General features: G+C 40.9%; 1 protein-coding gene across 3 annotated transcripts in view; it reads left to right on the top strand.

Moving 5' to 3' along the window:
- LOC118811498 (Kv channel-interacting protein 1) overlaps positions 1-27,946 on the top strand; it is a 65,080-nt gene that overhangs the window by 5,359 nt on the left and 31,775 nt on the right. Inside the window, exon 1 of one of the 3 annotated variants that reach the window (XM_036575723.1) lies at positions 24,272-25,120. The exons of 1 other annotated variant lie outside the window; for it this stretch is intronic. Coding sequence is in view for 1 of the 2 variants with exons in the window: in XM_036575722.1 (XP_036431615.1) it covers positions 25,218-25,275 (58 nt within the window). In the remaining variant the exon portion in view is untranslated. Of the gene's footprint in view, positions 1-24,271; positions 25,276-27,946 lie in introns of those variants that run through there. One more of the 3 variants, XM_036575722.1, reaches the window with a different exon arrangement.

Raw genomic sequence — 27,946 nt, 5'->3', positions numbered from 1 at the left:
ACATGCTTTTGTCTTAAAGGTCCATTGATTTTGCTCGCCTTTCTTTAAGTGTGAAATGCCTCAGGGGACAAGAAAAGATATCAACCAGGCATAATGCAGACTGAATGGTGAGAAAGAAAGAGAGAGAGAGAGAGAGAGAGAGAGAGAGAGAGAGAGTGAGAGAGAGAGATAAAGAGACAGATAGAGAGAGAGAAAGGTCCAATCCCATTTATTATTTTTTACCTCTACCCCTTTTTTTCGAGTGTCACCTTGCCCCTTGGAACTGAGCAACAAGGGGTAGTGGTTGAAATCTTTCCTATGAAATGGAACGACCCTGAAATAAAAAAGAACATTACTTCATTAACAGGCTACTAGTGGTGCTCTGTAGGCGACCCTGCCAGTCTGCAGTGATAGGTAAAGTTCAGCAACCTCACTGCTAGTCTTTAGTTAAATTTAGGGAATCCTGTGCCAGGATTCAATGAGGGGAGGGATGCGGTTTCTTTTGTCACTTGTGCAGCCATCTTGGTGATTTATCTTTTTTAACACTCTAACACTCTGTTTGGAGTATGCCTCTGAAAAACCTTAGTTTGGAGAGCCATGTAGCCCTAATGCTTGCCCTAACCCTCTAACTCAACAAAAATCAGGACACCTTACCCCCAGGTGTGAACGCACAAAACAGTGTGGTAAGGGCTGAGGGGTAGAGGCAAGGGGTGAAATGGGATTGGGCCAATGAGAGCAAGAAAGAGAGAAATATAGACAGAGAGAGACAAAGAGATCTACAGACACATAATGCAGAGTCATAACACACAATGTTACACTGGTGATGCAATAGACAACAATACAATAACTGAGTATGCGACTGAGTGCTTCATCTTTAGCTTTAGCAAATATCTGTCTCAGTGTAAATGCTAATTGCGCTGTCCACAGTATACTTAAATCTGTTAATATACCTTAACCTTTTAATATATACTTACATTTCTAAACATGTTCAGTTTTATTCCCTGCTCCTCTTTTGTCTCAGCACAGCGAGGACATCCCAGAGTCTGTGATGTCACTAGAAGAGATATTGAGGTTTCTGTGTTGATTAAACTGTTTTGGTAACTTTTAGTCCCACAAGGTACAAACAATGTAAATGTCTAAGGTACAACAGGGTCCTTAATTTGTGTATTCTAAATCAGATTTAAACGTACACTACATTCACTTTCCCAGGGGAAAGTGGCATATTTGTATCTTTTCTTTTCTTACCTTTTTAAACAGCAAAATAAAATAAAATTAAATTAAATCCTGGACGAGGAGTGCTAAAGACATACCCTTGATCAGAGGTTCTGAACATTTTTCAGAGTAGGCCCCTCAAAGAGTTTGTGATTCATATTCAAATTCAAATTGATAAAGATGTCTTTTTCTTGCTAAGAAAGAGCAGCTGAGCCTGCTAAAACAAGCTCCTATAACTTGCCTGATAAACCAACCTACATCAGTAATGGAATCATTCTCTGTTAGCAATTATCAGGAACTTACAACTGTTAAAAACAAATTAAGTGCATCCACATCTTGATCTTGACCCTGTGGGTCTACTGAAAAAGAGAAGCATGAATCCCTCCATGCTCAATAATTTTATACCAATTTCTAACCTTCCTTTTAAAATAAAGTCTTAGAAAAAGTTATTTTCAAACAATTAAATGCGTATCTAATATCAAACAAATTATCTGAGAAATTTAATCAGGTTTTTATTCTAACTGTAGCACTGAGACAGTATTGGTTCATGTTGGTCTTATTGGATCTTAGTGCAGCTTTTGATACCGTTAATAACAAAATTCTAATCCACCCTCCTGGAAATTGGGTAGGCCTCTCAGGCACAGTGTAGAATGGTTCAAATCACATTTAATGAATAGACAGTTCTTGGTTTCACTGGGAACATTTCTTGTGGAGTCCCACAAGGTTTAGTTTTGGGGCCTTTACTTTTGTTTTTGTACATGTTACCTCTAGGTGATGTCATTAGGAAACCTAATATTAGTTTTCACAGCTATGCTGATGACACACAATTCTACATTTCAGTTCCTTCTGAAAATCAAGACTGTGTCGACAGCTGACTGTCAGATATGTGTGTTACATATTTCTCAGTGAATTTCAAAACTAAATCAAGAAAAAACTGAAATACTGATCTTTGTTACTCAAATTCAGAGAAAAGTACTTTTTGATAAGCTTAGTTCTTTAGGTTTGACACCAAACCTGAAGTATGAAACCTGGGTGTGATCTTAGACTCTGAGCTCTGTTTTATCCCGTACACAAGCGCAGTCACTAAAGTAGCTTTGTATCACTTGAGAAATATCACTAAAGTTCGACCGTTTCTATCTCAGAGCGATGCAGAAAAACTTGTTCATGCATTTGTTACAAGCAGAGTTGATACTGTAATGCTGTTCTGACTGGACTTCCTAAGAAAACAGTTCATCCTCTACAACTCATACAAAATGCAGCAGCACGCATCCTAACAAAATCAAAACAGAGATCATATCACTCCCGTTTTAAACGAACTGCACTGGCTACTTGTATCATTCAGGATAGATTTTAAAGTTCTGCTACTAGTTTTTAAGGCTCTATATGACCTTAAAGCACTGCTTACATCACAGAGTGTCTGTCTGTTTATGTTCCAGCATGTGATCTTAGATGTGCAGATACTGACCTTCTACAAATACCCTCTGTAAAATACAGAAAACATGCAGACTCATTCAGTTATTATGCTTCTAAACTGTGGAGCTCAGTTCACCCTTTATTAGATAGTCAAGCTCAGCGCTCACTTTTGAAAACGTGCAGAACATTTGAAAATGTGCCATATTAATGTGTGGGAACGACATCCTAATGCGTGGCCATGACTCAGTAAGGCATGGGAAAGAGATAATTCAGTTGTGGCCACGACTTAGTAAGGTGTGGGAATGAGTTCATGCCCTATTAAGCTGTGGCCAAGGCTTAATTATCTCATTCTGACATTACTAAGTCATGGCCATGCAGTAAGATCTCGTTCTCACATCTTACTAAGCTGTGGCCACGCATTATATATATTTATACGGGATGTCACCAGCAGGGCTCCATATTGTACAGATTTCTTGAACACTGTACAGTACTTCATAAAGTACAACTTTAATCCATCAAAATGTTACTATTGAGTACACATGAAACTAGTCACTACCTCGGCTTATCAGAGACAGACATCTGTTGAACATATGAGGTAAAATGGACTTAACTGGTCCAAACATGTCCTGTTATTTTCTTCTGAAGGAAAGCTTTGATGCATCCACTGAAGATTTTTAAAAGTTTTTAAATCTGTACTGCCACCTGGTGGACGAATAAGGTTACTGTTTTTTTTCTTCTTCTAAACGATCTGTTTTGACCAACTCAGAAATCAAAAGTTTAGTTCAGATTACTCGGTCCCAGTAGAGTAATACAGAGTATATGGTGCTTGTTCTGAAATAAAGTCCAATTAATTTTTTTTTATTTATTACTAAAGATAAATTCTCTGCAAGTTTACACGGTTTATATACACTTCCAAACGCAAGTCAAACTCTTGATTCAGCTTTGTCAGACTGTTTTGGGCTGAGCTTTAATAATAAATGATGATGATGATGGTGTGTGTGTGTGTGTGTGTGTGTGTGTGTGTGTGTGTGTGTACTGCATTGTGAATGTGGTCTGACTTCCTGTTGTGTTTGGACATTTATGGAGTCCTTCTATGTCGAACATGTTACATAACCATGCTTTCCAGCATTTTCTGTCAGGCTACTGCCTTTTCTGTAAGACCAAAGGCTTCCTACTGTTAATTTTATCATCCTTTATGTATCCTATCATTTTTCTACCCAAAGTTCACTCATGACTTTGGGTTTAGCAAAACATTGATTTTCCAACTCCTTTTAATCCTCTAGAACGAAACTGTTTTTTGGTACTGTGCCTTTAAGACTGATATATGCAAATGAGCTCTGTTCTAATTGGCTGCCCAACTGGCTGTATTGCAACACACCTCTTAACTTCATCGTGATGGGACGTCTGTAGACTGAAGATATATGAAGAAATGGATGTATGTACATGTTTTGTTTGTTCATGACATCACAAAAAGAATGAATTAAAAACGGGCTGTTTCTGCAGCTGAATTTCACTTATACAGACCGTATGAGGAGTGAATGCTTTGAACCAATTTTTACAAACTGCATCAAACTTGTTTATCTAATAAAGACGGGTAAAGACAGTTTTCCAGTGTAGGAGCCATTTAAAGCAGGATTCTCACACTGTGAACCTGGAGCGTACAGCGCTGTATCCCATGAGGAGTGAGGAGCCTGTGTGATGGCGCTCATGTGTATGTTGTTACCGTTTTTAACCACTAGAGGTCAGGATTGTGTCTCTGCCAACAGCAGTTCTTCCATTGAAGTGTAATTCTCTATATTAACACTAGAGGGAGACTATAGCTGCGTTCAAACCCACAGACTGCAGTATTTTTTCATGATTATTTCTTCACCCAGTTTTGATTGTAAATTAAATAAAGCTGATCATTTCAACTTTCATCATTTTAAGATTTCCGTGGTCGTACACTTTTAGTCTAACTGTTTAAGGGGAATTCCATTTTTCTAAGTCCCTCAAGTGTTTAGTACTTATCAGATGTGTTCAGGACTGCTCACAGTGGTGGTGATAGGAACCAGACGTCTAAAGAGTGTAATGCCTCTAAAAGCTCCCTCAGTTAGTACATGAAATGGTTACTGACACATTTCCTGATGTTTGAGATGCTGTCCAAGGTAGAGAGTTACAAGCATGGCATTGTTAGGCAAATTAATAACCAAAGAAAATGTAATTTTTTCAGAGGGAACCCTGATCTGTTTGTGCAAAAGACACATGTAAACTACTTAAGTACTGTACTAAGTGAGTCCTTCAGTGAACCAAGTTCATTATTTAGATCAAAACGTTAATAAACAGAGATGAATGTGGGTGTTTGGGTAGTTCACAGTCAAAAGTCCAATTGTGTGTGTGTGTGTGTGTGAGAGAGAGAGAGAGAGAGAGAGAGAAAGAGAGAGAGAGAGAGAGAGAGAGAGAGAGACTTGACTTTTGATGGTCCTTTATTGAACCAGCATTTTTTTAAAAACAGTCATCCGTCACAAAGTGTCATCTTAGACTATATTGAAATAAATTAATTGATTAAATAAAAATAAGACAAACACTGTATAAATAGATAAAAACAAGAAAACAAATAAAACCCAGTCCGGCTCATCTGAGCTCAGGAGCGAAGCAGAGCTCACCCTCGCACACTGAGCACACTGCCCCACCACAGCACCACATCGCCTCAAAGGCCTCCACATCACATACACTCTTATAATAATTAAAATCAATTAAAATCCTTGATCTCACCAGCCTAGAGAGAATCCTTGTGGCCTCACAGTCAGTACCATGCGCCACCTTGTTCTTACGACTGATATATATCGCCATTTTCGCCTGCCCAAGGATGAAGTTGATCAGTTGGCATTTGGATTTCTCTCTTCTGACGTACTTAAAACCAAGGATAAAAGTCTGGAGTGTAAAAGTCACATTAAGAGACCTAAAAACAGTCTTTAAAACTTCAAACAAAGAGCAAAGCCTAAAACAGTCCATAAAAGCATGAAACACAGTTTCTCTCTGGGGACAAAAAGGACACTGTGGTAAAATCTCAGGATTTAAAACAGAAATAAAAGCATTGACTGAGACAATACCATGTAAAATCCTCCACTGCAGGTCAGCTACTTTTTTAGTCAATGGTGGTTTATACAGTGCTCTCCACTCCGGCTTCACATCATCACTCAGATTAAAAACATCACGCCATGGTGTGTCGGTTCTACTGTGCAGTCTTTTCTTATTCAGTACCTTCACACAGGCTCTGTACAGCAGCTTACCAGACACTGTCCCCAAGTTCATTCTGGACTCGCCCTCACACTCCAGAAGGGGACCTTCACAGTCCTGTAGGTCCGGCGTGATAGTGATGTCCGGGAATGGGTCATGCTCCGTAGGACTGACCACCCCTGCACTGTAGGCCCTCACCTGCTCGCGTTCCTCAGGAGAGAGAGCTGTCCTCCAGCCCTCGAGCAGCTGAGCCACAACTCGCAGAGATCTCATCCCCAGCCTCGCAGCCACGTCCTCCACCCGAGTGAGATCTGGTCCGGCGACGTCCACCAGCCGGCGTAGGGTTGTGACTCCTGATGACAACAAGACTCTAGTCAGTGCAGGGGTGATCGTGCCCGCCAAGTCCAGTCGTGTGCCGTTGAAAAGAGGCTCCTCCAACAGCCAGTGCAAAGCGGAGCCAGCCTGTTTATTCACATTAAAAAAGTTCCAGATTTTAAAAAGTCCTCGATAAAAAACAGGCAACCCAGCAATGTCCAGTGTTTTGGTGCTCATTAAAAACAATGCTCTGTCCAACCCCAGACCACCTACTGTGTGTAATATTTTGCATGATACCGCCCTCCAAACCAGCTCACTGGGACCAGCAAGAAGTCTCTGGATGAACTGGAGTCGGAAGGCAGCGGCCCTGCTAGCCAAGTGGACGAGTCCTTGTCCCCCTTCCTCTTTTGGCAGATGTAGAACTCCCTGCGGAATCCAGTGCAGTCGATCCCAGAAGAAGTCCACTAGCACGGCTTGCAAGTTCGCCAGCAGATTCGGTGGGGGGTCCACACAGGCCAGTTTATGCCAGAGCGATGATGCAGCGAGGTTGTTGATAACAAGCACCCTTCCCCGATAGGACATCTGGGGGACTAACCATTTCCACTTACTGAGGCGTCCTTTAATCTTTTCCACCATGCCATCCCAGTTCTGTGCACTACAGATACTGTCCCCCAGATACACCCCCAAATATTTAAAACCACCCCTTCTCCACATCAACCCATCTGGAAGCACGGGTTCCCCACCATCCCAATCACCAACTAAAACTGCTTCACTTTTGGTCCAGTTTACTTTTGCAGACGATAAAACCCTAAAATCATTTAAAATTCCAGCTAAAACATCCACATCAGTCTGGGTACTTGCTATCACAACAAGGTCGTCTGCATACGCTGAGACACACAGTGGAGTAGAACAGCCAGGTATAAACAAACCGGAGATACAGTCTCTCAGTTTGCACAACAGAGGTTCAATAGCTAGAGAGTACAGCATGCCAGACAGAGCACAGCCCTGCCTAATACCTCTGTGCACTTTAAAAGGAGCACATAAACCACCATTAACTTTGAGTACACTCTCAATGTCACTGTACAAAACCTTGATCATGGCTATAAAACCTGGGTTGAAACCAAAGTTCTCCAGAACTTTCCACAGATAGCCGTGTTCAACCCGGTCAAATGCCTTTTCCTGATCCAAAAAAATGAGACCAGTCTTTAAGCCCAATAGTCTGGAGACTTCCAAAACATCACGAATTAGATATACATTGTCAAAAATTGACCTTCCAGGCACACAGTACGTCTGGTCAAGGTGAACCACCTGCTCCATCACCTTCCCCAGTCTCGAGGCTAACGTTTTTGAGAGCAGCTTGCAGTCAGTGCACAACAGAGAGACGGGGCGCCAGTTCTTCAGTGCAGCTAGGTCCCCCTTCTTGGGTAGCAGGGTTAGAACGGCCCTCCGACAGCTCAGCGGAAGCTTCCCTTCCCTTATGCTGTTCTGGAGGACATCCAGCACATCCTGCCCCAACACTGACCAAAACGCTTTATAAAATTCAACAGGGAGACCGTCAATACCTGGCGCCCGACCATTCTCCATGCCCTGGAGAGCCTCATACAGCTCCCCCAGAGAGATATCGGCATCCAGCACTGCAGCAGACTCTCGCGTGAGCTGGCTGAGGTCACGGAAGAATCCCTCCTCCACCTCTCGTGCCTCTGCCCACTCGCTCTCGTACAGCTTTGAGAAAAAGCTGATTGTCTGCTGGCGAATTTCAGAAGGCTCAGATAAGAGATCCCCTGATTCTGTACGCACAGCATGCATAAACCTTTTCTGTCCATTTCTGCACTCGAGACCAAAGAAGAACTTTGAAGGAGCATCCATTTCCGACACGCACTGGAAACGTGAGCGGACCAGCGCCCCCTGTGCTGTTATGCCTAAAAGGTCAGCCAATGCAGTCTTTTTAGTTTTCAGAGCTTCAATATTTCCCCGATTTCCTGTGGCCTCTGCTAAACCCTGGAGCGCCACTATTTCAGTCTCCAGAGCTTTGAGAGATCTGGCTATGTCCCTTGTGACATTGAGAGTGTACTGCTGACAGAATACTTTAATTTGTATTTTAGCTATGTCCCACCACTGCTGCAGGGAGCTAAAAGATGTTTTCTTTGAGCTAAAAACATCCCAAAAAAAAGTAAAAGACTCTCTAAAATTGGCATCCTCTAAAAGCGCAGTGTTAAAATGCCAGTATGCACTCTGTGGCTTAACGTTACGTTTCCTTACTGTGCACTGGACCATACAATGATCTGAAAAACCAACTGGGGAGATAAGACAGCGTGTAAAAGCAGAAAGTTGATACCTAAAACCATAAAATCGATCCAGCCTTGCCAATGAGAGTGTGTTATCTCTTGAATGTGCCCAGGTATACTGTCTCTGCCCTCCATGGAAGTTCCTCCAGACATCACACAAGTCATGGGCCTCCAGCATCTCACACAATCTCTTACGGGACATAGCATGCGGTTCCATGTGGTTCCTGTCCATGCTGTCTGCTGTACAGTTAAAATCCCCACCCAGTATTAAAAACTCATCAGAACCACAACCTGCAATTACAGTGTCCAGAGTGTCCAAAAAGGACATCCTGTCCATCCCCCCAGTTGGGGCATAAACACAAATAAAAACAAAAACAGTGTTCTCAAAACACGCTGTCACTTTTAAAAGTCTGCCACTTAAAACTTCATCCACTGAATAAGAATAAGGAGTAAAACTCTGTGATAAAAGAACAGCCACCCCACCACTGGAAGAAGAGTTATGACTTAAAAAGGCAAGCCCCTCCCACTCTTTAGCCCAGTCTGCAGTGTTACTGACGTCACTATGTGTTTCCTGTACAAATATAACATCAAGTCTCTTCTGTTTCACCAACTCATATAGCTTTGCTCTTTTACCACAGTCTCTCGCCCCATTAATGTTCAGACTCGCCACTCTGACATCACCCATTAAAAAATAAAATAGATAAAAAACACTAAAAACAGAGGCCATTCTGAACCAGGGAGGGCAGGAAGTATCAGACCTCATCCTCAGTGCTCACTTTATTAAGTCTGGTCAGGATCTTCTTCAGCCTGTAGACTTCTAAAGCGGTGAAGGACCCTTCCCTCCTAAAATGCCTGACGTCATGAATAAACTGTGAACTATTTGGGAAATGCTCTTCAACACGTACACCCTTTTGGCCTTTAGTGACCCGCAAGAACTTTCTTATATCATCAACAGTATAGAGCACAGACATGTTCTCTTCCTGCGAGCACACCGACCAGCCCGAGTCAGACAGAGAGCCTTCGCTCTCAGACTCCACCTCATTCACTGCACTGCTGTCTGTTTTGGCCTGTTTAGTGCCCTTCCCTCGGTTCCGCTTCTTTCTTTTATTAGGAACTTTAAAAACAGTCTCCACTTCCATTTCCACCTCCACTGTAGCCTCCACTGCTGTACCAGCTAGACTGACCTCAGTCCCGCTGTCCCTTACCTGGTTATCTTGCTCCCCCGGGTCAGGAATCCCCCGCTCCGGCTCCTCACCACCAGGCTCGTCGACAGCGGGCTCCTCCGCGGTTAGCGCCGCCGGGAAAGGCTCATCCGCGGCCGGCGCAACCCCAGCAGACATTTCCGAGGCCGGCACGGCCGCAGCCGGCTCTTCCCCCGCAGGCGCCGCAGCCGCCGGGTCCCGCGCAGCCGGCCGAGCAGCAGCCGCAGGGGGGACGGCCACCGCGGGCTCAGCCGCGGCAGGCCCCGGCCGCTCCGCGCTCCCGGCATCATTAGCGTTAGCGCCGAGTTTTTCAGGGCAGGCTCGGACGAGGTGTCCGGTCAGGCCGCACCTGAAGCACTTCATGTTGGTGTCAGACGACACAAACACCGTGTACTCGAACCCCTCCACTCTGAACTTCAACACCAGGTCCAGCTCATCCTCACCATCTCTCAGCACCATGAACACCAACCTCCTGAACGACACCAGGTGCTTCACCAGGGGCGATTTACAGCCCAGGGGGATCTTTTTAATGGGGGAGACAAGTTTTCCAAACCGGGACAGCTCCTGAGCGATCAGCTCGTCAGAGATAAACGGGGGGACGTTGGACAAAATGATCTTTTTGGACGGAGTACTGAGGGGCAGAACAGACACGAACTGATCACTAATCACGAGTCCACTCTGCACCAGCTCGTTGGCTTTGTCCACAGTGGACAGGAACATCACCACAGCGCTGTTCATGCGCGAAGCAGACACAATATTATTGTACCCGACGGCGCTCCCCGCCGCCAAACAGCACTCCTCCACACTCGCGCGGCACTCAACCTTCACACCATGCCGGCGAGACAGGCTCTCATACAGCCTGGGGCTTTGGGACGCCATGCTCCCAGCAAAACGCCGGTAACAGACGCCCCGCACACACCCCACCACACCTCACTCACACACACACACACTCACACACAAACTCACTCAAACAAACTACAGATACAGACGGACAACGACACAACAACAGAGAAAAAAGTTTGGCAAAACGCCAACCACTCGCACTCACGCTCACCGCGCTCCGCTCACTCTACCGCTCACACCCGCGCATGCGCAGAGAGAGAGAGAGAGAAGAGAGAGAGAGAGAGAGAGAGAGAGAGAGAGAGAGAGAGAGAGAGAGAGAGGGAGGGGTGATATGTGTGGTGTGTCTAAAATGCTGTCACATAATTATCTGTCTACCTGCAGGGGCCCTGTGTGTCTTTGATATTAAAATGATAATTCATCATGATTAAAGCTTCAGCTGACACAAAGGGGTCATACTGCTCCCCTGTCTGACTGAGCCACTCTTCCACAGCCAACACAACCTTGTTCAGAGACGTTATTAAAACTCTGAGATTGAGTGTTGACAGTCTGTTAGGCAGCAGACTCGTCTCAGCCAGCCTGTCTGGAAAAGCTTTTAGTGCAGGAAAAACAGGCTTCTAGAAAATTACTTCAGTTATTTTGTGCAAAATAATTACTTTTAGACTTTTCTGTAGGTTTACAGGGAGAGTTTATCTCCTCATACTCTTATGGTTGGTTTCTTGAATATGTTTCAGGTCTAGATTTGGAAAACTGACCCTTAGGGTATTTTCAACTAGACAAAGGAAATTTTGGCAGCAGATAACCAGAACTTGCTTTTTCCATTGGTCACTGGTCTAGTACTGAAAGTTCCTGTGTTATGGCTTTTGGTAACTAATAAAGATGGGTATCAACAGGACTTAAGCTCCCATATCATGGAAACCTGAATTCTCTTTGCCTTTAAAAAATAACAAATAAGAATTTGATTGTTAACAACAAAATGTACTGTTAACTGTCCAGTCCATTTAGTCCAAATATACGCAGCAAAAAAGCCTGTTTTGAATTAATTTTAATTAATTGTTTTTACGATGTAGTGAAAAACAAGCCATTTACATATATGCACCTCTACTCACCAGTTTAGCTCCACTCACTGACAATAGTTTTTAAAAAAGGTACAATTCAGGACAGCCAATCAGAACAGCCTGTTCTAAGGGATTAAAAGAGGTTGGTAAGTGGTCATGTAAAAATAAACTATGACTGTTTTTGGTGCATAAAACTAATTTATAAATGAACTTAAAGGGAAAAAATAAAATATAAGAAAATGTAAGATATGGGCCATTGACTGGTACTTGAGAATATTCTGCTCTCTGTTTGCTGTTAGTGAATTCTTTCCTCTTTCAGGTAAAGTCACCACGCAGAAGTACATGTCCAATAAGTGCAGCAGCATGTATGTTGCTGTGTCAATTGCTATGCTAAGCTGAGACTAACAATCACTCTCAAGTGAAAAAACTGAAGATTTGACTCTACACGAGTCTGTGTAAATGTAGACATTGTAATGTATGCACCTGCAATGTGTCGCTTCATGTCAGTACCACCTAATGCAGGTAATAAATTAAGCAAGCAATGTAGCTAATTAGCTGAATTAGGCACCTTCAACATGTGCAATTACAGTGGAACAAACTGACCAAAAAGACAATACATTTGTTAAGTGTGGTTATTTTGCTGGTTCCAGCTGCCTCAATCTGGGGGAAAATAAGCAACAAGTAGAACTATAAGTTCTGTGGTTCCTGTTTGAGTCAGTTCTTGTTTTTGAATTTGCAGTGGAAAAATAAGATGAAGCTCAAAACATTTCAATTTTAGACAATAATTGGCTTCAGCACATGCCCATTAGCCCCTATTAGAAGATGAAAAACACACTAAAATATGGTGTGTGTGCACTGCTGTGAGTCACCCTGTAAAGCGTGAAATAATAATTTCAGATGTGTCAGGTCAGATTTTGCGGGTGTTTTTTAACCACATCATACATCTTTGTGTAATAACATTACATACTCAGTCTCAAATAGAAGGTATGATGTTTTAAAACAATGTTATACTAATGAAGATGTGATGGCAATAATAGATAATTCACTTTTATCCTCAAAAGAAACAGCTTTCACCAAGTATTGACTGATTTCCTTCAATACAACGAGCTCATAATCATCAGATTCACCTACTCAGGGAAGAGATCAGAAGATGGATCAGATGTTACAAAATGTTCTTCAGCATGTTGCTTGCAATTACACATTGTCACCAAAGAGGTCTCCAAATCCCCAAAACTAACATAGTTCAGCTTTAACTTGATCAGTCCATCCTAACCTACCAGAGTTCCCTAGGTATACCCTAACCTTTTCCTTCTTTTTTCTTCAGTTCAGAAATGCCTGCTTAATATGTAATTTCTTAATATTTAATTATTTTAAAATAATAATATGCAGTATACAGTATTTCTGGTCTAATGTAAAGAGACTAACCAGTCCAAGAATCTACATCCACCCACACACACACACACACACACACACACACACACACACACACGCACACACACACACACACACACACACTTTCTAGCCTATAGTCTACCCTCAGGGCAAAGCAAGAGTCCTTCTGAAACATTCATACGGCCGCTGTTAATATTTCATTCAGAATTAAATATGAACAAAAGGGAATAACGTTGTCCGGCTCAGGTTAAATCTGTCATGCAGCCCATAAGTCAGTGTGCGATATTACCCTACATTCTGTCTGTAGGCTATATCTTAACTTTTACTGCTTTAACATCACTGTTTCTCTGCTGTTTCTCCTCTTTCTCCATCTTAACACTTTTGGTTACTGTTACACTCATATTTTGCTTGTCTTCTGCTCCTCTCAATCTCTTCTCTCTCTCCATTCCTTTATCTTCTGGTTATCCCTCTCTGTCTTTGTACTATTTTGATGATCACTTGTAGAAAGTTGTTGTATTATTGACTGTTTCTACCACTTTTGGTTTTTTCTTTGGCCCCCTTTAAAAGGCCATTGTCTGAATAACCAATGAGCATGTGTGCATTTGTGTGTGAGAGGGAATGTGCTTGCATGTGTGCTTGTGCATGTGTGCGTGAGCTCTTTTTTACTCAGTTGTGTTTAATCAACCCACGCTTATTTAAAATTCCCTCTCAGTGCGCCTTCCAAAATGAAAAGAGAGATTATTAAGGGTTTTCTTTGCTACCATCATGCATATTTCTGTGCATGGGCATTACAAAGTGCATAAAATTGAGGCATGAAAATGAATCCCATGGAGCCATAATTCAGTGCTAAATCTGAAGCCCTGTTTTTATCTCCTTCACACTTGTGGTTTCAGGGTTGGTTTACAGAAGTATAATCGAGAAACTTTAACTCTAGCGAACTTCAAGGACGTTTTAGTTTAGTTTGTGTTCGCACAGGCTGACATTCTAGCAACTCAGGTTTAGTAAAAGTGTGAATAATCAACAAGATCTCACCAAGAAATGCTAAGAATTGTAACACAAATTAATAATCTTATTGGATTTCATTGCTAAATCAACGCTAAGAAATGCCTGACCTAAGTTTGCTCTTATGTATTCCCATGAAATTGCTGTTGTGAATCTGTGTATAAAAGAGGCTTTATGCTCACAGTGTATTCATAAACTGTACAGATTGCTATTCATTCATTAACGAATGCATTATGTAAACATTTCGAAATGATTATGTAATTGTACTGGAGTGCTGCTGTAGTGTTCATGAACACAGCATGAATTATTCATAAACAAGTAGTTTTTGTAAAGCATTACACAAGAAGTGCTTTCCTGAGAAATTTCCTTTGCTTGTGGTTTCTGATCTTTAAAAAATATCTTTATTTATTTATTCATTTCTTGTGAACTGGTTATAAATGACTCAAACTTCCATGGCAAAAGATTATGCTCCATAGAGTTTGATAGAACAGTGGACACTGTGTGTTATGTTTATGCAGTAGAGCAGATCTGCACAGCATACTGAAAACTAGCCCAGGTGGTATTGGTGTCAGTTTAATATTGGCATTATTTTTAACTCACACATTTATTCATTTAGTTATTCTTTTCTTTATTATAATTATAAAGAGATGTGTACTTACAGTCTTATGTTAATTTTACACAGACAAGAATAATCCCAAGCAATTCCCCGCAGTGAGATATTCAGATTTTAAACTAAAGAAGAAAGAATCGGCACTGTTATCGGTCTTTAGTATCCTCCAGTAACCTGAGTTCAGTACTGGAACTGGCATTAGGAAAGAAACTGAGGGAGAAACGTTGCAACCCTATAAATACAAGGAGGTCGCAGCCCTCAGGTTAACAGCCCCTGTTATACACTTATACAACATGTGGTAACTTGTGAGGAGGATAAACACAGAACATGATACTTCATGGTGCTGGCCCTTTAAAACTGCAAAACAATGATTGAGACACCTTTTAGTCAATCACAGCCATCTCTGAGTGCTACTACTACTACCACCACTATGTGAAGAAAAACACTGACAAAACTCCTCAGAACAAACTTGCAGTGAGAACAGCGATGGCAGTAAATTAGACCGAATAATTAGTGCAAAGGTGTTTTTGGGGAGCTAAGTCAGACAGTCACTCTTTCTATTCTATTCCTGAAGCTGCAAGGCCTTGGATTAAACCACTCTGAGGTAGGGTAAGGTTAATTGTATTTGCTAACACAGCATTTACATTTGCAAACAAAGCTTTCTTTGGAAAGATAAATGTTAATGCACTCATGTGCATACCATCATTTGTGGTCTTTAAAGTTTACTAAAAGACCTTGTGAACAAGATGGTCAGCGTAATATTGCACTGACTAGCTCTAGTGTTAGCTTTATCCTCATCTCATCTGAAGTGGGAGCTTCTGTTGCTTAAACCTCCTCCTTAGTAGAAAATGGACCACTTTATTGTTCACTAACTAAAGATTTCCATTTGATTAATATAAATATTTGCTGTTTATTTGACTATATTTATATGGCCAGTTCTCAAACATGTACAGTGGGGTCCAAAAGTCTGAAACTACTACTGAAAATGCTGGAATATTCAGCTAGCTGATTCACACTTGCTTAAAGCGAGATCATTAGCTTGATTACACTACCTAGCTAATTAACTTATCTGCAGTGCATTCATTTTATGCAGCTGTTTGTTATTGTTTGTAATATTGATCTGACATTAGAGAGCATATGAGACTGTGTCTCTTATCTGCTGGGGCTCATAAAGTGATTGAATAATTACTATGTCTTGACCTGGAATAATGTTTTGGACACTCTGCTTAACATGCAGCAACAGACTGCAAACGCGTTCAATAAAACAAATCTTTTGCACAATGTTCAGAGTAATGATAATGTAACATAGCAGTAGAAATGAATTCCTTTATCTGTGACAAACCTGATTATGATTAGTCAGCTGATGATAATTGCATAAAAAATAATAAATGAAAACAATCTTTATGATTGTGTGGGCTTTATGTACCCAAAATAGTTATAATACATTTTTGCATGACCATTTTCTAAACTGTTTTTATACAACAGTTTAGCAGTTTTCATCCTCTGGTCAACACTGGATAGTAAACATTGTTAGTATAAAGTATTATAGTACAAAAACAGGGAAAACAGGTGGAGCAAATGATTAATTTGATTAGTTTAGTTCATGCAGCAGCAGCAGCAGCAGCATCAGTGGGGTCAGGTTGTGAGGGTGAGGTTTGCATGGCGAACAGTGGCACCCGATCAAGGCAGAAGAGGCAGCAGCATCAGAATGCACAGGATGGGCAGCTGTTCAACTCAGCAAAGAAAAGAAAGAAAGGAAAAACACACAGAGAGTCAGTTCTGTAATGGGTGATTGATTAATTTGATTAGTTTAAATGATTGATTAGCTCAAATGATTAATTTGATTAGTTTAGTTCATGCAGCAGCAGCAGCAGCATCAGTGGGGTCAGGTTGTGAGGGTGAGGTTTGCATGGCGTTGTACAGCAGGAGGCTCAATGGTGGTAAGCCAGTCCAGAGGGCTGGCGAGCAGTGGCACCCGATCAAGGCAGAAGAGGCAGCAGCATCAGACGCACAGGATGGGCAGCTGTTCGACTCGGCAAAGAAAAGAAAGGAAAAACACACAGAGAGTCAGTTCTGTAATGGGTGACTGATCACAGATTACAGTGTTAGCAGAGCAGCAAAGACTCTGGCAGGTATAGAACTGACAGGGAAAACTAATTACCAAAGGCTTGACTATACAAGTAAGTTTTTAACTTTGACTTAAACACTGAGGCTGTGTCTGAGTCCCCAACATTAACAGGAAGATTATTCCAAAGCTGGGGGGCTTTGTATGAGAAAGCTCTCCCCGCTGACGTAACTTTATTAATTCTAGGTACTAATAGTAAGCCAGCACCTTGTGATCTAAGTAGGCGTGATGGTTCATAGTGAGAGAGAAGTTCACTCAGGTACTGAGGGGCGAGTCCGTTTAGTGCTTTATAAGTCAGTAAGAGAGTTTTATAGTCAATGCGAAATTTAACTGGTAACCAGTGTAAGGTTGATAAAACTGGGCTGATATGGTCAAACTTTCTGGTTCTAGTCAGAACTCTGGCTGCAGCGTTCTGGACTAGCTGAAGCTTGCTAAGGCTTTTGCTGGGACATCCAGCCAGCAGGGCATTACAGTAATCTAGCCTTGTAGTAATAAATGCATGAACTAACTTTTCTGCATCCTGTAGAGATAATGCATTTCTCAATTTAGCAATATTGCGGAGATGCAGGAAGGCTGTTCTAGTAATATTAGTTATATGTGTGTCAAAGGACAGATCAGGGTCTATAATGACACCAAGCTTTTTTACAGATGAGCTTGATGCAACTGAGAAATTGTTAAGTTTAAGTGTTAAATTAGACAGTCTGTTTCTAGCCGCTTTTGGACCAAGAAGCAGAACCTCTGTTTCATCCGAGTTTAGAAGGAGAAAGTTACTCGACATCCAGTCTTCTATGTCTTTTATACAGTCCTCAATCTTGCTAAGTTTAATTTTATCATCCGGTTCGCTTGCTAAATATAACTGAGTGTCATCAGCATTACAGTGGAAATTTATGCCGTGTTTACTGATAATGGTGCCCAGTGGTAGCATATATAATGTGAATAATACAGGTCCTAAAACAGAGCCTTGTGGAACACCATACTTTTGCGAGGGCAGATGATTCATCGTTTATATTAACAAACTGATAGCGATCAGTGAGGTAGGACCTGAACCAGGAAAGAGCTATTCCTGTTACCCCTACAAGGTTTTCTAGTCTATCTAGTAAGATAGCGTGGTCTATTGTGTCAAATGCCGCACTAAGATCGAGGAGGACTAACAAGGACACATTTTCTTGGTCAGAGAATAACAATAGATAATAGATTATAAAGTGCACAGTTGTCAACTCGGCAATCAGGCATCATCAGTTGCTGACTGTAAACATGAATATAGGACACTGCAGAAAATAATTTATCAAATAGGTAATAGTTAAGACTGTCATTGCATAAAGTTGATGTGCGTAACAACAGACTTTACTATTGAGACTGAAAAAAATAGACAGGTGGATTCTTTCATAGGTTCTGTGACGGGTTTCAAGGCAATTTACTGCACCCCCCACCCCCCATAAAAGAAAGATTTCCCCAGACATTTTCAGAAACATTTGATTCTGCTTTTTCCTTTTTTACTACGTAAGAACAATGGCAGACTTATCTACTGAGCTTGTTAAAAAACTACACAATGGATGCAGCAGTGTGTCAGCTTAAATTTGGGTTTAGCTTCCTTCCACCTTCTGCAATGTACCAGGAGCCATAATTGATGACATGATCTATAATTGTTGCCTGATTTTTCCTGGAAATTTGAGATTAGTACGGTATGTATGCCAAGGCTTCTGTTTGGGACCCTCTGACACAGTCTATCCCTCTACTGACAAATACAGGGGCTTAGCATCATCTTTTGGTACAGTGTACAGTGTACCTTATGTATGCAAAAAGAAACAAGCAGTAAAATTGTTATTTTGGGTGAATTATTTTTTTTTTGGCTATGTGGCGTGCGGTACATTGCACTGAAATGTGTCTCTGGTAAAACTCCTTTTCTTATCATATTCTAGACCGATTTACAATAAAAAATCAGCAGAAAGTTGAGGATGAGTGAGGGCTGATTGCTTTTGTAGCATATGTTCAATGTTTTTGTGGGGGTTAGAGCATTTTGCAAAGAACGAGTGTTATTTTGGCTAGCAAGCCTAATGTGTGTTTACTGTTTTGAGAATATAACTTCTGAACGGACAGAAGTGTTCAAGCAGCTGAGAAAAACAGGCTGTTTTGTTACTGTTCTTGTTGTACAAACATCACTTCCTTAAAAGTTGGGACAATATATTAAATGCTAATAAAAAGAGAAGTCAGTTTGACCTGTATTAAACTAAAAGCTTTACTTTTTGCTTTGTTTTTTTCATTCCCAAATTTGGTGCCTTCACATTCCAAGAATGTTGTGATAAAAGTGTGTCAACCACCTTTAAACAGCAGTTCTTTTAACATTGCTTAGTAATTGTGTAAAAGAATAATATATTGGCATTCTTTCGTTATACAAATCTTCAGCTACACAACTGTACAGGCTATTTGTTTTGTCGCATATATTCCATGTTTTCCATGGGGAACACGTCTGGATTGCAGGAAGGCCAATCTAGTATTCCCACTCTCTGACTATGCAGCCACGCTGTAGTAACACAGATAGAATGTGATTTGAAGTTGTCGTTTTGAAATAAACCTTTACATCCCTGAAAAAGATGTCATCTAGAAGGTAACATATCACGCTCCAAGTTGTGTAATTAGCGTTAATGATCTTCCTCTGATGTGTACGTTAGCCATGCCTTGGGCACCAATACTCCCCCATACCATGACAGACACTGGCTGTTGAAATTTACAGTGTTAACAATCTAGATGTGCCCTTTCTTCTTTGGCCTGGACAAAACATCCATTATTTCCCTACACAATCTGGAAGTTTGGCTTGTCAGACCACAATACACACTTCAACTGTGCATCGGTCCATTTGAGATGAGCTTGAACCCTGGACGCTCCTTTTACACCCAAGCATAATTGCATCATTTGTTTGTTTGTTGTTGTTTTTGATGTTTTTTTAAAGTTCCTGGTTTTAAATTCCCCACTTTTTGGCCTGTCCCAAATTTTTTGGAACATGATGCAGACATCAATTTCAGAATAAGCGTATACACTCTCAGAAAAAGGGCACAAAACTGTCACTGGGGTAGTATCACTCTTGTCACTGGGGTGGTACCCTCAAGGGTACATCTCAGTATCTTTAGTCAGGGAACATAACTGTACCATAATCTATTTTTTCTAAGCTGTATTGACTCCACACACCCTGTCTCGTCTCCAGGCTTTTTATTTTATTGTTCTGTGTTAAAACGTTACGTTATGAAAAGGTACAAATATGTATTTTTCACCTGGGAAAACTATTTTAAGGTACACAGTTGGACCTTAAAACCACTGTTGTACCTTTGGGGGTATTTAGATTGCTCGTACCTTGATAAGTGAAAAATGTATCTGTACAATACCTTTATTTTTAACAGTGTATATACACAAAACAATGAAGTTGATAAGGTAAAAAAATCTTGTCTTTGTACTGTTTTTGTTTAAATACAGGTCAAAGTGGATTTACAAATGTCAAGCATAGCATTAGTTCAGGCAGGCCACAAAGTCAAGTTCAGGCCAAAATCACCTGCTGTTCTCAGCTGATCTCTATCTGATCGCTGACTATGCATACAATTGGCTAAATTTGTCAGCGCACTTATCTGAGCTGCTTTACCCTGCCCATTCTTGCTACTTCCTCTGCAGCCACTTTGCAATTTGCCTCCACACCATCTCCTCCCTACTGTATCTGACTTGTTCAATGTCATGTTTGTCGTTATTGATGTCTGCTCTGTTCTGTTCCCTAGTGGTGGTCTTTCTGCTACTCTCCCTGCCTTAGGCTTTCCATGTATGTATATGGAAGGGCAAAGAGGTCCTAGAACAGAACCATACTGCCAAATACAACTTACTGCAAATGGAAATAAAATTTCTTTGATTAAGTGGTCCTGACTTTTTTGGAACTGAATTTGTATGTGTAAATAGCTGCCCTGTATTGTGCCTCATTCATAAAGCAGTCCAGACTGAAACACTCCTTAAAACTTGTAAATATGAAGGTTTTCATTATCTCACAAAGAAAATGAATTCAGAAGGAGCCATTTTTACATTTTAATTTTCATTCATAATATGGGTTATGAATGCTATGTTTCAAAACTTTAACAGTACGTACATAAAAGTCTTCTTTGAAAAAAAAATGAGGAAAATTCCGTTTTCCATGACATGAACCCTTTAATAATAAAAAGTAACCATTTGTGATCATAAGCATTTTAGGAAAACATTTGAATCCTAAACAACCAGTCTAGTCTGTAACCACCAAACCACAGTAAAGGTTCATTTAATTATAACTCTACTTTTTTACTCACCACTTTATATAGATTTAGATTAAACACACACTTTGTCCTTAATCTTTCACTGTGCCTCACACACCAAGAATCAAAACTCCCTCAGATGTTAAGTTAAAGTTTATTTTTCCCTGCTTTATTTGTCTTTTTCATTCTCCTATTTTTGCTTTCTCGCTCCTTTTTTCACCTGTCTTACATCAGTCTCACATCCTGTGCCATTATTTACTGGTCCCTTGCGTCTTCATCTCTCTCCTCTTTCTCCTTCCCTCTCTCTCCCTCTGTACTGTAGCAGAATTGATTATCTGTTGAGGTAAATCAGAATGTGTAATGGCTGCTTTGGCCTTAATGACTTTATTATTGGCAAGTGGAGCTGAATGTGGCAGGAGGGTGGGGGGCTGTTGTTTTAACTAAAGTCATGCAGGGAATAACAATAGGCTTAGGGCTCTCCCTGAGGCCACCCAGCAACTTCATACCCTGCATGAGGAGAACAAACACCAGCAGGAGAGGTATTAGAGAGCCCTGTGTGTGTGCTTGTTTTAGTACAAAATTTTAGGACAAAGTGTCCTGAAATGGCCTGAAAACTAGAGAAAAACTACAATAACATATGATTTATGGACCAACAAAAATCCCCCTAGCTTTGTAAAGTGCTATGTTTCATTTTTATAACTGAAATGGCAAAATTGTACCCTTGTGGTTATTGAGGCTAAGGTTAGAGTTAGGTTAAGAGTTAAAAAGTCCTTTTAACATATTGGTAATTACATATGGGACATATTATTATTGCAAATAGGAACTTGCATACTTCTGTGAGGGAATACCTTCAGAAAAAATTAACATACCTTTCCAAAATTTGAATTGTGGCTAAATACAGTTGCATGCAAAAGTTTTGGCAGTGTTTTGACATGACAAATAATATATTTTGTTGTTTGTTTAAGTGTAATTATAGAGAATAATTTCATAGGTGGCCTGTGCAAACAATAGGGCACATTTCACATTTTTTACTTTTTTTTATAATTTTACTTTTTCGCCAGCAAAACTCAGCAAATAAATAACAAATATTTGCACTAAAATATGTAGACAAATGCTTTTTGTAAGTGTGTTCTTTGTAGAGGATGTGTTAACACCTTAAAATCCCAGGTTTATTACATACTAAGGCTTATTATTCAGTAATTACAGGGACTTAGGGGCAGCCCTAAGGCCATATAAGGAGTTAATTGCACTTAGAAGATAAACAAAACATGTAATTTGACCAGAAATTCTAAAACTTTTGCATATGGCTGTATCTGTGCTGTACTGAGAGGTTAGGGTTTCATCCCAAAATCTGTATATCCCTTTGTAACAATTGTGGCTACAGTAAGTTTTTGAAAAGAACGATTGCTGATGTATAAGAGAAAACACATGATTTCCATATAGTGAACTTCTCAAGGGTCTCAAAAGTTCACGACCAATGTCTAGTGAGATCAACAGCAGCTGTATGTTCCAACCAGTGAGTGTATATATCAAATATATCATATGCACAGTCAGTGGTTCCAACCCCTCTGTGACTGTAGCCTCTCGCTCTCATTCATACAGCTTGTGGATTCTTGTTGCAGTGAAGGATCTTGAGGGCAACTGCAGTGGTCCACTTTGCTGTTGCTTTTGTGAGTTTGCCACTCGTTAAATTATCCATAGATCCCTCCCAAGCACTGGCCAGCACAGTCTGCCGAAGGTTCCTAAAGTATTACTTTAACAGCCATTTAAAAGCTGTATTTAAATTAGAAAGTTACAATTGCAGATTCTTTCATAGCAACACACAGCCTGTGAACAGTCTGGATGACAGCGACTAGAAGCAGTTTATGCAGTTCTTATATGCTAGTTGTTGTTAAGTGTAACGTGACAGAACCAGCCGGACGCTCATGGTAAAAACAAGAAATGAGGCTTTACTAGTAAAGGCAACTAGATCCAAAAGGGCAATGACAAAAAAGCAAAGTCAGAAAGTCCAGCAAAAGGGTCAAATAAACAAAAATGGCAAACAATGGCAAACAGGAAACACTCAGTAGCTTTGCAATGAGAAGCAATACCTCGCAACCTAATCGAAAGCCTGGGCTTACAAACAAAATTAGACTTCTCTTATGACTCATAAAACAGGTGCAAAGCATCAGTATTCTGGTGATTGTGAGCAGTGATTGGACAATTGAGGAAGTTCAACAGTCTCCCACAAGATTCTGGGAAGTGGAGTCTATGAATTAGTCGGAGCTGGAGGGATGCATGACATTTAGGGTCTCTCTGTCTTGCTCCAGACCTGTCTTTATGAAACTTGCAGTTGTAGAAGTGCTGCCAATGCTCATTAAATACTCAGAAGTGCATACTGTGGCATAATTTATCACAGAAATGATAACACATCATCACATTGACCACACCTAGACTGTATACACACGTGTAATAAAGAGGGCACTTGTCAAGCTTTACCCTGAAGTAGAGCTAGAGCAAAAACTGAACTTTCCTGTCTAATTTTTATTTAATTTATTTAATTTAATTTTATTTAATCTTAGTCACATTAAAATCAAACATCTCTTTTGCAAGTGAGCCCTGGCCAAGAAGGCAGCACACAAAAACTAAGAGGACAAAATAGAAACTACAGCAGCAACATCAGCACCAAAAACAGCATAACCTTGCCAATAGCAACTAAACAAAAGCTATCAGGAAATAATGGCTGTTCGTCAGGGGCTTTTGAGGAGCTTGCGTGTTGCTTACAACTGCTCGATAAATGAAATGCACATTTCTCATCCATATTGCATAGCATGGCCATGCACTGAGTGCTCAGAGCCAAGGAGAAAAGAAGAGAAGAAAAAGAGGGGAAAAGAGTGAGAGATGAGTGTAGAAACAGTGGAGGGTTTTGCTGTGTGTCTGTGGAAGTCTATGCTGTCATTTCCGCTTGAGGATGATGAACTACACACACACACACACACACACACACACACACACACACACACACACACAGGTTTTACCTCTGAAGAGAAAGACAACTGATTACGTCCTCTCTGACAACAATGTTTGTGCCACCCACCCACAAACCCAAACACACACACACACACGCACACACACACACACACACACACACACCTGAATATGCATGTCTGGCAGAGAGAGGCTGCAGACTTCATCATTTCTATTCACTCACTTAATATTCACCCGACAGACATTTTTCCTCGTTCACATCAGAACGTTTCCCTCATTTCATTTCATCTGTCCGTCTGACCGTCAGTCTGTCTGTCTGTGAGTCTGACTGACTGTGTCTGCCTCTATCCAACTTCAGGGTGAGATTATTAAAAAGAGAGAAGGGGAGAGAGAGCGAGACAGAGAGAATGGTGAAGCAAAAGAGAGAAACAGAAAAGAGTGGATGGAGAGAGAGGACTTGGAAGAAAAAGAAAGAGAAAGAGAACAACAGGTTTTGAGTAACATAGAGATTTATATTCACAGGTTTAAGAGGGTCTAGAGAGGATGAATGGTAAGACAGATGAGGAGAGAGAGAGAGAGAGAATGGTCAAGCAAGGGAGAGAAAGAAAGCAGTGGATGGAGAGAAAGAGTGGGAGAGACACACAGAATGACAAAGGATTTGAGTGACAGAAAATAAGAGGGTCGAGAGAGGCTGGATGGAAGACAGAGATACCAAGAGAAAGAGAGAGTGAGAATGATTAAGTAAGGGATTGAGAAAAGAGGAGTGGGAGAAAAGGAGAGATGTTTTGAGTGACACAGAGATTTATGTGTACAAAATAAAAATGGCACAGGCTGGATGGAAGACATACATCGGGAGAGAGAGAAAGAGAAAGAGAGGTTTGCATGACAGAGTTTTATATGCATGGAATAAGAGGGTCGAGAGAGGCAGGACAGAAGAGAGATATGTTGAAAGTGAGAGAGAGAGAGAGAGAGAGAGAGAGAGAGATAGTGCAAGCAAGAGAGGGAGAGAGGATGGTTGAGCAAGGAGAGAGAGAAAGGAGTGGATGGAGAGAGAGAGGGAAAGAGGGAGGCAGAAAGGAGGACAGTTAAGGAATGATGTGGAGGTGTAAGCTCAATAGCAGACGACGAGAGAATTAGCACACATACACACACACACGCTGCTCCACACATACACACACACATACACACACACACGCCAGACACAGTCGATGGATAAGAGGTGAATCTTAGGTGGTTCCTGGAAGACGGGTGGGTTTCATAGAACACACACACACAAACACACACACACACACACACACACACATACACACGCACCCACACACAGGTTCCTGTGTATTCGGTAGGCATGGGGCTCGTCATGGGGACTTTCTCGATGCAGAGCAAACAGGTGGATTATCGCAAAGGTAAGAGCAGCTTCTCTCATCCTCGGCTCTGTCTGAGTCGGAGTCTATGTTCTCTCACATACGACTCTCATTAACTGCAGGACTTCAGTTATTAATGCATGTGTGAGAGTAGAAAATTACTGTTTTAGAGTGTGTGGGTGTGTATTTTTCTGAACATAGAGACGTGTGTAAAGTTACTGTTGTTAGGAGATCAGTGTGTGTGTGTGTGTGTGTGTTCAGTCATGTTCATTCACAGTAAATCTGACCTCACTGCTGGATGAGTTTGTGTAAATATACTATGTGCTGTGGCTCTATAAAAGGCTATGGTATTCCACTGCTCTGTGCTTAACACTACATCATACAGTGTTTGGGAGAGAGAGCGAGAGAGCGAGAGAGAGAGAGAGAGAGAGAGAGAGAGAGAGAGAGAGAGAGGCTCTGGAATATAATGCAGTGTCATACACATTACACTGATGTGTATCTGTTCACATTTACATTTACACGCCTACGTATGGCTGTTTTATTTATTTTAATAGGACATCTCCCAGAAGCCAAGTGTTCAGGAACACTCTCATTGCATATACACACTCACAGGCATATCCTGACAAAAAAAACTCACATCTCTGGAATTGGACAAGGATAAAACATTCTTAAATTGAATATATGCTAATGTTGTGAGATTTTATTCCAAGTCAGTTTGGACCATTTCTGTGGGCACATTCATCATGATATGGTAAACTTGTGTTAAAACATAAATATATGAAGTTATGAGGTTTTGAAAGGACACACTAATGATTTATAAATATTAGGTCTTTATAATGTGACTATGTGTGGATCAGAATTTATGAATTGTAGCTGATCATAAAGTCTTCCCTGCTGATCCTAATTAGTCTTGTGTCAAAGGCAACAGAATCTGATTTGCTTTTGGGGAGAGTCAGATTATTCATTTCCTAACTAGAGAGAGAGAGAGAGAGAGAGAGAGAGAGAAGAGAAAGACAGAAAAGAAAGAGAGAAGGTGGAGCAAAAGATTGAGACAAGGATAAGAGAGTGAGAGAGAGAACGGGAGAGAGAATGAAAGAGAGTGAAGGGAGTGAGCGAAAAAAGAATGAAGAAAGGGAGAAAAGAAAGACAGAAAGAGAAGAGAATGGGAGGAAAGAGAGAGACAGAGAAAGAGGGGAAAGAAAGAGAAAAGAGAAAGAAAGAGGACAGGGACATAATGAGAGCAAAAAAGATATAAAACAGTAATAGAGAGAGAGGAAGAGTGAAAGAATGTGAAAGAGAGAGAGAAAAGAGATGAAGAGAGAAAAGAAAGAGAGAAAGAAAGAGAGGAGAGGAAGAGAGAGAGGCAGAAAAGAGAGATGGTATATATGTGTGAGACTGATTTCTGTACGTTGCTCGTCTGAGCTGTTGAGCTGTTCACCTTCAGACAGTTGAACACTTATAAGCACTGTGTGAGTGACACTCTCAGCCGGTTAGATAAGCACTGATCGAGAGAATGAAGGAAGATGATTCATGTAGGTCAGGGGAAAGAAACGGAAGAAAGGTGGGGAAACAGAAAAGAAACCTGAGCAAGACATGGAGGAGTTATTTTCTGGGCTGTTGAGCAAAAAGGTTGAGAAAAATGAAATGTCTCACCCTCTCTCTTTCTTTGTCTTCCTCTCTGTCTCTCTCTCTCCCTCTCGAGCTCCATCTTCTGACTGTTGTAAAAAGTGTAAATGAGATTTGGGGAGCTGTGAAAACAGCAGCCACCGTGTCTTACACAGAGCATGTCTGATTCATTCATTACATAAGGACACACTGCTCTGAACTGTGGGCTGTCCATCAGCTTGCAAATCAGCAGAACATACAGAGAGAGAGAGAGAGAGAGAGAGAGAAAGAAAGAGAGAGAGAGAGAGCGACATCAGGGCATCGAGATCAGGTCATTATAGACAGAATGAGGGAAAGAGACAGACAGAAGAATCACGTGGGAAAGTGAGAAAAAGAGAAACTCTGATGGACAAAATGGACAACGCCGGAGTGTTTGATAGAAAACTAGGGCCGAGAGACAGTGTGATTCTAATTAGAGAGAGCAGGAACGAGAATGACATATGGAGAGAGCGATGCTCCCTCCTTGGGGAGAGTGTAGTGATAATAACGTGTTTTTTCATTAATCTGTATCACAGAAAGTGTGAGCACTGAAGAGAGGAGAGTACCTACACCCTGCGCTATACAATCACATACCCACTGTGAAATAACTCAGACCAACAGAGAACAGAAAACAAACGCCCTATGGAGTGTGTTGTCTGTTACTAAAGCACAGGTGAAAAGCAATTTTGAAAAAAAAAGAAAAATCAATATTTTATTATTTAAAATGAATGTTTAGTTTATAGTACTGTGCAAAAGTCAGACACCATTCATTTAATTAATTTTCAGTCAAACAGCCATAAGTACAAGATATTCATTTTTAGGATATATGTTTGAGGAGATAAGATTTGCATAAATAAAAAAAATTCAAATGAAAAAAATTTCTGAAATGATTAAAAGATTAAAAAACATTAAAAGAAAATGGGACACCTAATAACCGTGCAAGACCTGGTAGACCATCAAAACCATCGCCGTCAGATAAACAGTACTGAAAGCTTTCATCTTTGAGAGAGAGAGAGGAGAAAATCAAGCTGCTTCAGATCTGAAAAAATCCGCAGGTGTTTCTCTCCAT

Source organism: Colossoma macropomum, unplaced genomic scaffold (assembly GCF_904425465.1).
Source record: "Colossoma macropomum unplaced genomic scaffold, Colossoma_macropomum, whole genome shotgun sequence".
NCBI lineage: Eukaryota > Metazoa > Chordata > Actinopteri > Characiformes > Serrasalmidae > Colossoma > Colossoma macropomum.
This window is presented reverse-complemented; position numbering and strand designations above follow the sequence as displayed.